This window comes from Prionailurus bengalensis, chromosome A2, assembly GCF_016509475.1.
Source record: "Prionailurus bengalensis isolate Pbe53 chromosome A2, Fcat_Pben_1.1_paternal_pri, whole genome shotgun sequence".
NCBI lineage: Eukaryota > Metazoa > Chordata > Mammalia > Carnivora > Felidae > Prionailurus > Prionailurus bengalensis.
This window is the reverse complement of record NC_057348.1, coordinates 36,563,171-36,579,757: the sequence shown is the minus strand read 5'-3', so window position 1 is coordinate 36,579,757 and position 16,587 is coordinate 36,563,171. Positions and strand designations below refer to the sequence as shown.

Sequence of the window (16,587 nt, the reverse complement as noted above, 5' to 3'; positions counted from 1 at the left end):
TTATTTAGGATACTGGCCTCTGGTTAATCTTTGCTTGTATGTTGATTACTCAGCCCCCATGTCCAGATGAATAACGTCTTATCACATCTGATAACCAGGGCGATTCTGATTGTCTGTAGTAGTCCCCACTTACCTGCGGTTTCACTTTCCACGGCGTCAATTCCCCGAGGTCTGGAAGTAGATGATCCTCTCCCTGACGAATCATCAGAAGGTCAATAGTAGCCTAACACTAGGTCACAATGCCTGTCATTCACCTCCCTGCATCTCCGCATGTAGGCATTTTGTCATCTCACATCCCATATGAAGAATGGTGAGTATAGCACAGTAAGATACGTTTAGAGAGAGACCACATTCACGTAACTGTTACGATGGTACATTGTTACCATTGTTCTATTTTCTAATTATTTTTAACCTTTTACTATGACTGATTTACAAATTAAACTTTATCATGGGTATGTGTGTATAGGAAAAAACGTGGTATGTGTAGGGTTTGGGACTATCTGCAGTCTCAGACACCCATTTGGGTTCTGGGAACGTGTCCCCCATGGATAAGAGGAACCATTTTATAGTTAAAATTACTCTTGAAAATTCCTTGAAAAAATGACATATCAAAGACCAGAGTTTATCTTCAATAAATTCAACACAGGTAGTATTTTTCTCATGTTGAACCACGTAGCTGTTTCTTTAGTTACGCTCTAAACATGTAAGTTGCTTGTGTTTAGCAGACATGTATTAAATGCTTAATACATGTTTACAAAATGCTAGAAAAACTTCAGTGTTGTGAGATGCTGGTACTTTGAGGACACAGGAACTAACACCTTCTTGAAGGGCATCAACTTCAAACCTCCGGTTCTGCATTTATTCTCAACCATGAGCTTATTGAAAAGAATGATGGATAAAATCTCTCCCTTACTTCTGTCCCCTCTCTCCTCTCTCTTTTGGCTGACTACTCACATAAGTTAAAAGCAACTCCATCAAATGACACTTGTTTCTACATGCTAGGTATGCAGTATATACTCTATACATATTTGCTGAAAAAATAAATGAGTCTAAACTGAATAGCAGCCTTCACTCTGGTGAGTCTTAATTGCTACAAAATTAACTATAATCCAAAGAAGTAAATGAACGCTAGGCTGAGTTCTTGGAACATAGCATACAGTTCACGGAGACCCAGAAGGTAACAAAACACATGTAATTGGTGGTGATGATTAATAACAAAAAGTTATTTGTCCTTAGCCTCTCATTTTAGAATATGTACATGTATTTGCCCTTCATAAAAAACTCACAAGCCAACTTCTTTGAAAAGGAAATCGAATTTGAAGGACAGAGCATAAAAGAAATTATTAAGAAAAATAAATATTATTACTGGGAGTTAACAGATGACCTTTAATATGAATAAATCGGATTGTGGTCTATTTTGGTTTTCAGGAAGCCCAAACCTGTTTTCCGAGATTGTCAATGTCGTTAAGCCGTACTGCTTAGATTTCAAATGAATAGAGAGATTTATCGTTACGTAAGAACAACCGAGTGACTTCTTGCTTCCTGTAGTCATTTGTAAAGCCGGATCTTTCACCTCTAAGATGAACCTTAAGGCCACAACCTTCGTTTTGAATGTAATGTTGACAGGTGCAAATCATGGTGTCTCCAAGCGAGGGGATACTCCACTCTATCTGTTCTTAGTGAAAGAGAGTAAGTGTATGTATAGGTTGCTCAGTGGCATGGTCAGGAAATGAGACGGTAAAACCAAAACACAACATTTCTGTGGACGTTAACGGAGAGCCATGTATACACCAAGCCTGATGTGGTGACAGGATGAGCAATTTCTAATACGGCACATACACTGTGCCTCAAACAGACCCTGGCCGCAGCCTGTGCTCGGTTTCCTGGGTTAATCTGTGACACTTGATCTGCAAGTGTTGAATGAATGCTTCCGGAGGAGATTCACTTGAAGTTCAGTGTTCCATCATCCAGCCGAGACATTCATCGCTTTGAATGTGAATCACTGAGGCGAACCCCCGGGAAGCTGGTGTGAAAATGCATAAATGATGGATCTTGAAAATAATTGGTTCCGTGTTTTCCTTTGTAACCAGGGGGTGAGGGTGAAGGGGAGCTATGCCTTGCCCAAAATGAGAATGTGCTCTCTGGAATGCCATTCCGAGGGTCTGTCAGGGAATCAGGTTATGGTCTTGTCATTTTTTGTGAATGTTTATTTATTTTTGAGAGAACAGGAGTGGGGGGGAGGGACAGAGGATCCAGAAGCGGACTCTGAGCTGTCAGCACAGAGCCCGATGTGGGGCTCACACTCATGAATCACGAGACTGTGACCCGAGCCGAAGTGGGATGCTCAGCCTTCTGAGCCACCCAGGCACCGCCTGATCTTGTCTTTTAAAGCCAAGCAGACTGGGTTTGCCTTCTGGCTTCTCTGCATAGTGGCTGTGAGACACTGAGTGAGGGGCTTACTTCTGGAAGCCTCTCCCTCTTACCTGTAAAGCATGGATAATAACAGTACCTACCACCTGGAAGGAGTCATGGTGAGACTTAGGTCAGGTATATAATGCCTAAAAAGTGTCTTGCATGGTGCCTTGACTTTCCACAAACGATAGGTTCTGGGAAAGAGATGAAGCAGTGGACAGTTGAAGAGCTACCAATGGGCTGATTGATGGATGCCAGTTTGGACAGGATTTTTAATAGCTGTTCATGTACTTATCCCAGGCTCTGATAGACCCCAGAGAGTCATGTCTGTTTTTTCATAGACTACCCTTAAATACTTGGGGCAGTTTTTGAGAGGACCAGGTATGACTGCACCGTATTACCTGTTCTTCCTTCTGTTAAGTTCCATGAAGACCACACCCCTCTCTTTTTTATTTATTTATTTTTAAGTAAGCTGTATACACCCAACATGGGGCTCGAACTCGCAACCCCGAGATCAAGAGTTGCATGTTCTCTTGACTGAGCCAGCTGGGCGCCCCCCAAAATTGTCTCTTTTGACAACTAGAATGTTGCCTTTTTATAGTGAGATAATAGCTGACCTTAACGAGGTACATTTTTAGTTCATTTGATGCAATTTGAAGGATATCGGGGGTTTCATTAGACACACGTTTTCAGGTCCTCTTCTTTCAAGTGTTTTTCACAAATGGCCAACTTGATCCATTTTATTTCAGAGCATGGTAAGGAAACAACAGACAAGTAATAGTAAAGTGTATACAAACCTTTTTATTGAATTGATACCTTTTATGAGAAAGTGATAATACTATATGAGTGGTTTTATGATAATCAGTATTCCAGCATGGTGAATATTATGTGCCACTGAAGATCACTATGGGAGTGCTATAGGCACACAGAGAAGGTGTGTAATAAAATTTGAAGAATGCTGTGTGAAAATGGAATATGGGATATCCACAGTTATAATAATAATTAGGTAACAGAATAGCTATACATAGAAATATACAATAAAAGTAGCTGCAGGTTTATCAGGAGGGTAAGGAAAATGGGATTATGGCACCTGAATACCGTTATTTTAATTTTTGTGTGTGTCTTTTTAAAAATTTCAAAATGTCACATGGTTCGGCGGGTTGTCCTTTGGGGGAATTGAATCCGTAGCCTTATATGTGCTGACCACATTTTGCTAGAGCCCGGTGTAGTGTCATTACTTACCAGATTTCATCTGGTGACTAGCTTGGATGATAGTTTAGGTAACAGTGACTGACATTACTGCATTACTCTTCTTTTCAGTGATGAAAATGCCAGGAAAGACTTAAAGACATTACCAGCCTTTCCAACCAAAACCCTTCAGGAACATCCATCCCTGGCTTACTGGTAAGCCAAAGCAGGACAACAGGTGACCCCGTTGTCATAGCCTCCATTGAGAACTGCGTGCTTTTCAGGAAACTAAAAGAGATATGAGTGCAGAAAATATCAAATCACATGTGTCAGGGTGACCATAAGTAGACCTGATCCTTTCCGTGAAAGGGTCTTGTCAGAACTTACTGGAGATCGTTGTACCACGATTGTAGTCATTAGTGAAGAGTGGCTGCATGCTTTCTCATTCGCACACGCAAAAAGTCTGTATAGAATATGCTTTTAAGGGAACATAATGCTCAGTACGTGTGCAGTCACTGTGTGATGTGGCCTTAATCTAGCAGTGTGTAATATACGTGTCATAAAATACAAATTTCCTTGGATACAGGTTTTCTCACTACCCAGAAATTACCTGAGTGAACAGAGGTTTCTCCCATGGCCAAAAATTGTTGTGTATTTTGAGTGATTACATTTGTTGGGATTATTTTAATTCCATTAAATGCATTAATTTGTTAAATTCATTAAATTCATTAATTATTTTAATGAAGCCATAGTACCCATTTTCCGTTCAACGTTTTTCCTGGTAGGATATGTTTTTCCCCCTTGAATTAGTTACAGCCCCTTTAAATATAGTTTCCTTGATTTAGGGCTTTGAATCTTGAATATAGTTTTACTTTCCATTAAAAAAATGGATTACAAAATAAATATTCAACATGAAGAGTGGGTTTTTTTAAGTTCATTTATTTTGAGTGGAGACGTGGGGGACCAGCAGAGAAAGAGAGAGAGAGAATCCCAAGCAGGCTCCACGCTGACAGCACAGAGCCCAACACAGGACTCAAACTCATGAACCATGAAATCATGACCTGAGCCAAAATCAAGAGTCAGACGCTTAAGTGACTGAGCCACCCAGGCTCCCCCATGAATAGCTTTAATAATGGAAGTTGGACTGCAGGTTCCAAATAAAGAGTGAAAGTGTGTACTGAGGCTACATTCCTTCCTCAGTCTGGAATCTTCCAAACAAATCATTGTTAAGTGATAGTTTCTTAAGAAAAGAAAAAAAAAAAAAAGTCCTTTTACCACTGATTACTGGTTGTGTAGAGATAAAAACATTTATCTTTCTAGGTTATATTTGAGATATGATAGGTATCTGAAAGAAAAGAACAGTAGCTCAGTGATAGCAAAGGTGACAGACTTCAGGGGTGCCTGGGTGGCTCAGTCACTTAAGCGTCCGACTTTGGGTCAGGTCATGATCTTGTGGTTCATGAGTTCAAGCCCCTCATCTGAGTCTGTGCTGAGAGATCAGAGCCTGGAGCCTGCTTCAGGTTTTGTGTCTCCCTCTCTCTCTGCCCCTGCCCCGCTTATGGTCTCTCTCAAAAATAAATAAAATAAACATTTTAAAAAAATTGTTTTCTAAAGGTGACAGACTGCAGCCTAGTTCTGCCTTTCTCGCCAACAAACTGTTGTGTTTTTTTAACTTTTTTTTTTTTATTAAGTAATCTCTGCCTCCAATGTGAGGCTCAAACCCATGACCCCAAGATCAAGAGTCTCATGTTCTACTGACTAAGCCAGCCAGGTGCCCCTCCAGTCAACAAGTTTTATGCTGGGACAATAATGGAGGGTTTTCTCTGAAAACATTGTGTCCCCAGGTAGTGAGTGACAAGAGAGTGTTTTGGATTGCACAAGACTCAGAACAGTTTTAATCCTTTCTAAATCTTCATGGATAATTTTTAAAAATGTATTTAATACTGCTGATCTCTTTTTTTAAGCCTTTTAATTTCCCTAGCAAGGCTCACTACTTAGCATTTAGTGACATTATTTTGTATTTGTTTTGTCCCATTCAGTTATGGCAAAAAATACTAGTTTTTCATTTGATAAATTGAAATCCTGTTCTTTTCCAATAGATTAAGTTTTAAAACATATTAATATATTATATAGCATATAAAATTTAAATCAGAAATCATGATGAGGTAGTCCTGTCTGAGGTTCAGAAATCCATGTTCTACAAAAACAAAAGTCATCCAGCTTCTGTATCCCTAACAGGTTAGTGAAGGCATTTTTCTTGTTTCTCAATAAGCCACCTGAGAATCTTGAAAATGAGTCTGTATCTCATATAATCATACATTGCCATATTTCTCATTTGCTTGTTTCACAGTGAGGACAGGGTGATTGAGCATTATTTGAAAATCAAAGGTCTGACCCGGGGTCAAGCTGTGGTTCAGTAAGTATCTGTCTTTCCTTTTGCTTAGATATAATTTTAATGTCTCCTATTTGAAGAAATCATATGAAATGATTTCTGTTGTATATTTTGTTTGTATATAGTCCCCATCTGGTTAGAAATACCTTCATATGAATTATAAAATGCCTTGGGTCATTCCATAGTTGATGTCATCAATTCAGAGGCCTACCAGTGTCAGGTAGGTAGCAAAAATGAGACATGTAGGCCAGGTGTAGGGTAATAGGGAATGGTGGGGATTGAGGTGATCTGGAGAGCTATTACCCTGGGTAGAGGCAAGGTGATTCAGCTCCAGAAATCAGGCCTAATGTCAGACCTGATACTGTCTAAGAAGTACTGGAAATTCTGATTTTTAAATCCCAATTTAAACATTGCAAAGCAATTTTAAGAAAATTTTATTACAATCTGAGCCAAAGAAAACCTATCTGGAGACCATGTGTGGTTGTCCGGCTTGTGACTCTATTTTGGGTGGAGCATACAGTGTTGGTGTTGGGTTGTCTATATCTTCGTGCTACCAATAACGGACCATAGTGATATATTTCTGCATTTTATTCTTTTTTTTTTTAGTTTTTATTTTTAAGTAATCTCTATACCTAATGTGGGGCTTGAACTCACAACCCAGAGATCAAGAGTCACATGCTCTACCGACTAAGCCAGCCAGGTGCCCCTATTTCTGCATTTTAGACTTATAGAGTAACCATTCATTTATTAACAATAGTTCACAAGCTACGTTAAAGTTTTAAAATTATAAAAAACTAAATTTATAAATTTAAATTTTAAAAATTATAAAAATGAATATAGCATTATTGCTCTAGTAATTGTAGAATAACTTTTATGGCCATAGACATTCTTGTAAAAACCTGCGGGAATGTCGCTCCAAGCACGTAAGAACCAAAATAAGAATGTCGCTCCGAGCACGTAAGAACCAAAATAAGAACTTGGAGATTGCTATTCCTCTGGCCAGTGTGTAGATTTCCCTCACACCTCCACCACTGGCACTAATCTCCTTTTCATCACAAAACACCCTGTGATCTCCAAGGCAGAAATCAAAAATTAGCAGTCCTGAAATTGAACCCTTGACGTTTGAACTCATTGTTCCTGTTTTCTGGGAGAGACAAAAGAGGTGTAAAAATTTTCCCTGAAGGATTTTAGGTTAGGCTAATGAGCATGTTATGAAGTGCCCTTGCTTAAATGCAGAGTCCTTTTACTTCCCCTGATCATTATCGTTGTGGCTCCAAATACGAGACTAACTTGGTGGTTAAAGCTCTAGATCGTGGAATCCAACTCTCTGTTAGGATCTTGGCTGTGCAGTGTACTTGTTGGATGTTGTTGGCACATTTACCATTAACCTCTCTCTCTTTTCTTTAATGTTTGTTTATTTTTGAGAGAGAGAGAGAGCACAAGCAGGGGAGAGGCAGAGGGGGTCAGAGGATCCTAAGCGGGCTCTCTGCTGACAGCAGAGGGCCCAATGCAGGGCTTGAACTCACAAACCGTGAAATAATGACCTGAGCTGAAATCGAATGCTTACCGACTGAGCCACCCAGGAGCCCCCATTTACCTAACCTCTTCTTACTTTCATTTACATATGGGTCATTTACTTTTTAAAAGTATCGAAGTATTGATTACAAAATCCAGAGCAATTGATATTCAAAATGGCATTAAAAAGTCCACTTGAGGGGCGCCTGGGTGGCTCATTTGGTTAAGTGGCTGACTTCAGCCATGATCATGATCATGATCTCGTGGTTGGTGAGTTGGTGCCCCGTGTTGGGCTCTGTGCTGAGCTCTGTGCTGACAGCTCACAGCCTGGAGCCTGTCAGATTCTGTGTCTCCCTCTGTTTCTGTCCCTCCCCCACTTGTACTCTGTCTCTCTAGCTCTCAAAAATAAATAAACATTTTTTTAAAAGTTAAAAAAAAACAAAAGTCCACTTGTACTAAACAGGAACCTCAAGTCTTTGTGAACAGAGAGGAAGTCTTACACAATATAATTCACTCTATAAAACCTTAGAAGTACACAATAAATATTTGTTGAATTAAAAATAGTAAATAGTAGCATCATTAATTTTTATTTTGGGGAACACATTTTTTAAATACAACAAAATTGTATATACAGTATATAATAAAATTCACCCTTTTTAGGTACATATTTCTTTTTAGAGTTTAGACCTAAGAGTAAAGCATATATTCCTGAGAGTTTAGTAGTCAGTAAATGGGATCAGTTTATTTTTTTAACTGTTTCTGTACTTATGTATGTATGTACGTGTGTATGTAATCTCTATGCCCAACACGGGGCTCCAGCTCACAACCCCAAGATCAACCCCATGTGCTCTACCGACTAAGCCAGCCAGGTGCCCCAGAATTGTTTTATTTTTTACTTACTGCAAGCATGACCCAGAAGCTGATTCTCATTGCTTTGCATCATTAAGTGCTTAGTTTTAAAAAAAACTTGCAATTTGGGTTTACGATACAGTACAGTATGTTCTAAGCCGTAGAAATCTTAATATGCAGAAATTAACATTTCCTGTAGCTTTTGGAAATGGACGTTTTGTTAGCAACTTCCTAACATTTGGGTAAGGTAAAATATATTACTCCCTAGAATGGCTTATTCTATTTCTACTGTAGTCAAAGACATTAGTCATGGTTGTAATGAGGAAAGTACATACAAATTGTGCTTCTGTACATCATTTTTCCCAAAAGGATCCTCTAATTTATGAAGAGATTATAATATATACTATTCATTTTTCATAGGTATATGAAAATAGTAGAAGCTCTACCAACCTATGGAGTCCATTATTACGCAGTAAAGGTAAATACTTTTACATGACAAAGCTTTCATAATACCCATGTGACTTTGGGAATTAGTGAATAGCACCAACTTCTAAAATCACATAAATTAATATGCATATTTGTGCAAATGATCTCTGTAAATGTCAGCATAAAAAACAAAATTAATTACTTATTTAAAAAATAATAAAATAAAATACGATTGATTTTTTTTTTTTTTTTTTACAAAAACCTGATTATGCCTTGTCATTGATAGCAAATTATGAAGCACGCTCTTTTTGCAAAATACTTGCTGTGTTCAGATGTTTTCCACAAATCCCTATTAATCCTAACATACTCAGATTATTCTCTTTTGGCTTTTATCTATTTTAGCTGCTATTTCTCTTCCCCAGTTGTTCACCTGCCTAATGCTACCAGATATTCTCTTTGTTTTTAATTAAAATTTTTTTATGTTTACGTGTTTTTGAGACAGAGAGAGACAGAGCATGATTGGGGGGAGGGGCAGAGAGAGAGACACACACACAGAATTTGAAGCAGGTTAAAGACTGAGCTGTCAGCACAGAGCCTGATGTGGGGCTCAAACCCTTGATCTGTGAGTTCATGACCTTAGCCAAAGTCGGACACTTAACTGACTGAGCCACCCAAGCACCCCTCTCTTTTTAAAAAAAAAAATTTTTTAATATTTATTTATTTTTGAGAGAGAGATAGAGACAGAGTGCGAGCTGGGGAGGGGCAGAGAGAGAGAGGGAGACACAGAATCCAAAGCAGGCTCCAGACTCAGCTGTCAGCACAGAGCCCAATGGAGGGCTCAGACTCACAAACCGCGAGATCATGACCTGAGCTGAAGTCAGATGGTTAACCAACTGAGCCCCCTAGGCGCCCCCCAGATATTCTCTTGATAGCCCCTTTATCTGGGAATCATAAACTTTCTTTTTTTTTTAAGATTTTATTTTTAAGTAATCTTTACACCCAACATGGGGCTCGAACTCACAACCCCAAGATCGAGAGTTACATGCTTCACCAACTGAGCCAGCTGGGTGTCCCAAGAATCATAAACTCTACATTGTCATTTCAATACTTCATAAAGTTCTCAAATTTTTGCAGGATTTGCAATACCAATTTTCAATTGGTATAGTTTGTATTTGTGTATTGTGTTTAGGTGTTTTCAAGTAGGGAGAGACTAAGAAATATTTTGAGATGGTAAGGGATAAAGCAGTGTTAAGGAGGGAATCTTGTTTGAAGGGAATAATTTTACCGTTGATCAATCTTGAGTGACTTTTCCAGTTATAACAGTGTTTGCAATTCAAAATGGTAGGGGATTGAATAATAAATACTTGCATAATGAGGGCACCTTGTACCAAAAATAAGTACCAATTCAACTTTAATTTCTACAGATTATTTTTTTTAAGTTTATTCATTTTGAGAGAGAGAGAGAGAAAGAGAGAGAGAGAGTGTGTGTGTGTGTGTGTGTGTGTGTGAGCAGGAGAGGGGCAGAGAGAGAATCCCAAACAGACTCCTCACTGTCAGTGAGTAGCCCAATGTGGGGCTCGAACTCATGGACCATGAGATCATGACCTGAGCCAAAATCAGGTTGGACACTCAACTGACTGACCCACCCAAGCGCCTCTAATTTCTCCTGATTCTTAATTTGTTTGTATACAGGTATATGTTTAAGCCTAAATTTTTCTTTCCTTGTGTCAATGCGTCCTTTACTTTGGCAAAACCTAAAAGATTTTGGAAAAAAAAAAAGATTTATGAAAAAAAAAATTCCTCCCCTCCCCATATGTACCTCAAAGTGATTATTCAAACATCCTGCCATTGAATCGTACAGTTCTCCAAAAGAGCTTTTCAGTATTCCCATGCTCACTGTTAACTGGATTATAAACATCAGGTTTGGGACCTCTTTTCTCATCTTTATAATTCTTTGGAAACTTCCCTGACCTTTATAGTTGGTTTCTAATCAAGAGAGCAGAGAGCTTTTTTTTTTCTTTCTCTTTTTTCTTTCTTTTCTTTTTTAAATGGATAACTGGCTTTATACTCTGGATTAGTTTTTATATTTTATTTCTTCTCTCCAGCTGTTCAGTCAAGACAGTAATGTTTCATTCTTTTCGGTGGTATTGATAGTATTAATCTGTTTTAACTTAAAGATCTTATTTGAAGGCATTTTAAAAACAAGTTAGGTGTGTAAGTAATGTTTTGTTTACCAAGCCAGCTTTATTTTGACTAGCTGATACTTGGTAAATTATGAAATTGGTAGATCTTCAGCTCTAGAAGATTGAACAATTAAGGGCTCGGTTCTCATCCTTTTCCATTTTCCAGGATAAACAAGGACTTCCTTGGTGGCTTGGAATCAGCTACAAAGGAATCGGCCAGTATGATCTGCAAGATAAAGTGAAACCTCGGAAAGTAAGTATGAATCATTTTAGACACTTAGGAGAACCTGAGCTACTCTGGATTTGGAAACATTGCTTTAAGGGGCACCAAACAGTCTCAGACAAAGAACTTTGGTTAGTGAAGCTGTGGGTTCAGAGGAGGCTCAGGTTAAGTGAAAAATACTTTTTATAACTAATTTATGTACCTTTATACAGTGATTCTGATCTGATCATTTAAGGAAATAAAGTTATGGACTAAGATTTAAGGATGTCGATCACAGTTTCATTTATAAAGGCATACAATTAGATTACTCTCTTTTTAATGTGTATTATTTATTTTCAGAGAGAGCGTGAGCAGGGGAGAGGGGCAGAGAATCCCAAGCAGGCTCAGCACGTAGCCCCATGCAGGGCTCGATCCCCCAACTCTGAGATCCTGACCCAAGCTGAAATCAAGAGTCAGACGCTTAACCTACTGAGCCACTCAGGCACCCCTAGATTTCTATTTTAAGGCCATTTGAACATGATGATGGCATTTTGTTTTCTAAATTTTATATATCGATCTGTTATATAGATACGATATATTTATTTATACACATAATTGTATGTAATGTTAGTATAAGTTTATGTGTAAATTATATAGGTATGTACATACACATACATACATATGCTTATTTGCACTGGATGGATAAACAGATGGATGAATTGTGAAGAGAGAAGCCAGATTCTTTCGTGCTGGTTCCCTCTCCGTAACACAGTTACAACTAATCTTTTTACTACCGCTGCTATTTTCACTTATCTTTGTTTCAGTTTTCTACGCTAAACCTGCCTGCTATTTGTAAAGAAAATTATGTCACATGCTGTATATGGAAGGGAACTCTATCAGGTTTGGGTTTTCCAGAGCTAATAAATTGCATTATTTTCGTTTTGCACTTTGGCTATGTAGCTCTCCTGATCCGAGCACAGACGTACCATACTTTTTTGCCCACGTGAGAATGGATGAGTCCATATAGATCGCCACCCACCTGCCCTGGCCCCCTGTGTATTATAATGACATAAAGGCTTACTCATACAGCTCTGGCTGCTTTTGCTGCCCTCCCTATGCTCTCCTGCCATCACTGGGAGTCACTGCAGTGGAACAATGGCCTATAATAGCAGACCATGTGTTATCACACTCCGACATCGCAGCCTTAAATAACTCCTACCATTTCCATCTGTCTCATGCTTTAATGTCTATTAGAAAAACAGCCATATTGTTCCTAAAGCGACCCTTGTAATCATACCACGGTGTTCTTCATTCTCTGTGCGTTTTCAGCTTCTATCAATGTGCACCATCTTTCTTTAAGAAAATAAGAAAGCTCCTCTTTTCACCCCACTTTATGGTTGTGAATCTCACACAAACAACACAAAAGGGTGGCCAAGGGGAGCAGACTATTGGGCACTGAGGCTCTTTATCAGAAATCATCGCTAAAAATAATAACACATCATCTCACAGCCGATATCCATCTGTGCGAGGGACAGTAAGAGAGCATGTATGCAGTCATATAATTACACTTGTGTCTCTGTGAGCCCTGTGACCAAGATCAATTGAAGTAAGATATACTCAGTTTCCAGGAGGGATATGAATAATGTTGTTCCTAGTTGAAAATTTGCCTTGAAGACCAAATCTGTAATAAATAATGTTAGAAATGACAGGCATACACTTTTGTTCAAAATCATGTCTATTTATAGTTATTTATTTTAACTGTTCACCAAAAGCTATACATATCCATTGTGAAAACAAATGAAAAAAAGCAAACCAGGGAAACATGCGAACTAGGGTAGTCCCCATTCCTTTCCCATGATAGCCGCTGTCAAGAGAAGGATACTGGCTCAGTGAGACTTTTCAGTGTATATCCCAAGCTTTCCAGAAAGAGAAAGCTTTCTATGACACTATTTCATACCATGTCTTACTTCTTCAGGTCGCTTTATAAACACATCTCTTTTCATTCTTTTTAAAGCTGCCTAGCATCCGCTATGTGAAAGACAGTATTCATTTAACTGATTCTCTTTTGATGGACATTATGATTGGTAACTGTGGGAGTCCATGGCTGGTGGGGGGGTTGGGAGGGGACAGAGAGGGAGAATAATGAATCCCAGCCAAGGCATGTACCTAACCCTTAGTTGGTCTATTTAATAAAACCAAATTATTGCTTATCATGTTTCCTCAAGGTAGACCTCAACCTATATTAACATTTTTTTTTTTTGGTAATTTGTTTCTCCTCTGAATTTTGCTTTAAGAAATAACATGTAGGAGTCTCGCTGGTTTTGCTGAATCCTGCGTGTAATATATTACTTAAACTGACTCACAAGTCATTTCTTTGCTAATGTTTCTTCATGAAATTGAGAAGCCCACGGAATGTAAATGCATTGACTAAAAACAACCAGGCTTTCTCCCAAAATAATGGTGAATCAGAGTCTGCACAGTAAATACTGCAGCTAATTTCCTCTCAGTTGCTCATGACTCACATCCCTTTCTTTACATTCACAGTTTCATAGAAATCGGTAAATATTGTTTGACACTGATCACAATCAGCCTTGCTTGTTCATTCCAGAGTTTAGACAAGGATCAGAAGACATTTGCTTTTTTCAATTTGCAGGGCTTTCCTATTTCATTTTCAAGACGTGCCATTCAATTCAAAAAGGACCATTAACAGGGCATCTTGTGCTGTCACTGCCTCATCCTCTCTTTTCTGGTCATTTTTGCAGGTGTCCACTCCATACCACTGTTTACTGTCTCCTCCTTCTGTTAAAATCCAGTGATGGATTTTTGCTTCCATATGTTTATTTTTCCATGTCCAAGCAACTTATGGGTTTAATTGGAGGGAGGATGTTCCATATGTCACTGCCCTGGCCCAGTTGGTACAAATGAAAGAATCCATGATTTCAAGGGTCATGAGCATTGATTTATAAGAAGAAGGATCATGCTTCAGCTGTTTGCATGACCTGTACATGCAGCAAGTTACCTGTAGCCGAGCAGGAATGAAGGTCAGATGGGCAGATTCTGAAACAGGCTGGAATGGGGGACCCTAGAGATCCTTAGCCTCTTGAGCCCTTTGTTACGCATGCCCGCTGGCTTGTAATTATGTAGCTTAATGGGGCGCCTGGGTGGCTCAGTCAGTTAAGCTACCAATTTCCACTCAGGTCACGATCTCGCAGTTCATGGGTTCCAGCGCCCCATCGGGCTCTGTGCTGACAGCTCAGAGCCTGGAGCCTGCTTCCGATTCTGTGTCTCCCTCTCTCTCTGCCCCTTCCCCACTCATGCTCTGTCTCTGTCTCTCAAAAATGAATAAATGTTAAAAAAAAAATTATAATTATGTAGCTTAAGCACAGGCCAGGAGGGAGAATGTTTGCCAATAATAAGAGACTAACTGATGCCGAAGGCTATTTTGAAAAAAGGTTGGTCCAAGACCCACAAGCTGAAGCTTTCTGTCCTTTGCACATAATGTGTATTAGTGATAGCCTATGAATGTTAAGGACAATGTTTGTTGTATCTCCCAGTGGTATTCTTCGTGTATTTTGCCTGTAAGCCTTTCTCTAGTGAAAGGGCAGCGTTGTTTTCAGTCTGTGTAGTATAAAGATGCAGATCAAGAGGTTGGGAAGCAACCCAAAGCCTGTCTTTGATGTTCCATTCGCTGCGTAACCTTGGCCATGTTGTTTAATCTCTCTTTAAACTCAGTTTCTTCATCTGCAAGATGGTAATGCCACCAACTCCATAGGGTGTTTGTCAGAATTACAAGAGATTATGTTCAGCACTGTGCCTGATACGCATTCATCACTCCATAACTGGTTGTTGTTCATTGGTAGTGACAGAGAAAGACAATTTTTAAAGGTATGAGATCCTGCAACCCATATAACTCTATATGTTAACTAACTAGAATTTAAATAAAAACTTGAAAAAAAAAAAAGGTATGAGAAATATTCTTGGATCACTGTTGGTTAGAGAAGGACCCAGCATTGCTACAAACTCATAGTCCTAGTGTTCCTGTAAGAGTCCACACGCAGATGTTCTATTTTCAGAGATTCTTAAGCACTCTGCGTGAATTTATTAACCACAGTACCCTAGGGCGTGATGCAAATTAAGAGAAATTTAAGATTCTGAGTTACAAACCACAAAAATTCAGAGTATTAAAAATTCAGTTCATAAGCAGTTTTTTTTTCTTTTTAATCCTCCCTTTATGCATGAAATGTGTCATTGCAAACTCTTATGGAATGTGAAAATGTACCAGAACTCAACTTAATTTCAGATCGTAGGACCTTTGAACTTAAAAATTGTGAAGCTTTACAATAAAAAAAAAAAATGCAGACTGTGTTCCTACTAGGTTTTTATTGTTTGCTCAGTATTTCACGGAGAAATATAATTTCCTCACAAAGAAGTAGAGTGGCTAAGTGAAGCCTTGATATATGTCATGACTGATTTGTACCCTTCCAGCAAGTTCTTTGACCTGAAAAAACCACAACCTGTCAGAGATGGGAGAAATAAAAAAGGCATGCCAGGCAAGGTGTCATAGGCAGACCTTAGTGGGGTAAAATGCCTTTCACGATTTGTATCCTTGTGCATTATAACTGCTAACAAAGTCTTCTGATGTGCATCATTACCCCAGGGCATTTTGGGGTGGGGAAAAGGTTCCTAGCCTTCAGTTAACTGATTTCTTTTTTCAACTATTGGAATTCCCAAATGCCTAGAGCCAGATGTATTAAGTAACAAGCACAAAAGTCTTCCTGTTTCCTGGTCATAAAACTACAGGGTTCATTTCATTTAAACCCAGTGACTTGCTTACTTTTCTAAGCACAGCCATCTCAATCATTTCTCCCCGCTCCTTGTTTTTCCACTATTGCCACGTGGCCAGGGAGGTCGATCGGGAAGCTCCTTCTGACGCTGCTTAAATTTTAGATGAGGTTAACTGCGGGAGAAAAAGGAAAATGTGCTGCCCGGTCACACTTTATACTTCAATACCAAATAAAGTATGGTGTGGAAAAAAAAGAATGCAATTACAGAATGTCAACTGGCGACCGGTCCGTCCTGTTTGTAAAGGGTATAATTACCTCCGGCCACACCAATAATCAATCTGATTGTTAAAACCTTCTGCAGAGTCACCGGGAGGAGAACTCAAAGCCTACAGCATGGGTTTCAAATAAGAACCAGTTGGCTGGTTCTGGAGCTGTGTCTCAGCCTTTCTGGGTCTTTCTTTTCTCAGCTATCAAATTCTAGTAAGTCTGTCTGCTCCCTCCGCTTCAAAGATCATTGGAAGGACCCAGTGGGTTAGTGAGTTCCTTTACCAAGTAGATAATTTTTCCCTCACACCACATTCTGGTTTATAGAAGGGTTACTGAATACCACAGGTGTTTTTCTTCCCCTCCTGTAAG

General features: G+C 39.0%; 1 protein-coding gene across 7 annotated transcripts in view; it reads left to right on the top strand.

The window, feature by feature from the left end:
• FRMD4B (FERM domain containing 4B) overlaps positions 1 to 16,587 on the top strand; it is a 324,025-nt gene that overhangs the window by 275,774 nt on the left and 31,664 nt on the right. For all 7 annotated transcript variants that reach the window (XM_043587910.1, XM_043587913.1, XM_043587911.1 and 4 more), the window contains 4 exons: positions 3,733 to 3,816; positions 5,951 to 6,016; positions 8,777 to 8,834; positions 11,132 to 11,218. In XM_043587910.1, the coding sequence (XP_043443845.1) occupies positions 3,733 to 3,816; positions 5,951 to 6,016; positions 8,777 to 8,834; positions 11,132 to 11,218 (295 nt within the window). The remainder of the gene's footprint in view (positions 1 to 3,732; positions 3,817 to 5,950; positions 6,017 to 8,776; positions 8,835 to 11,131; positions 11,219 to 16,587) is intronic.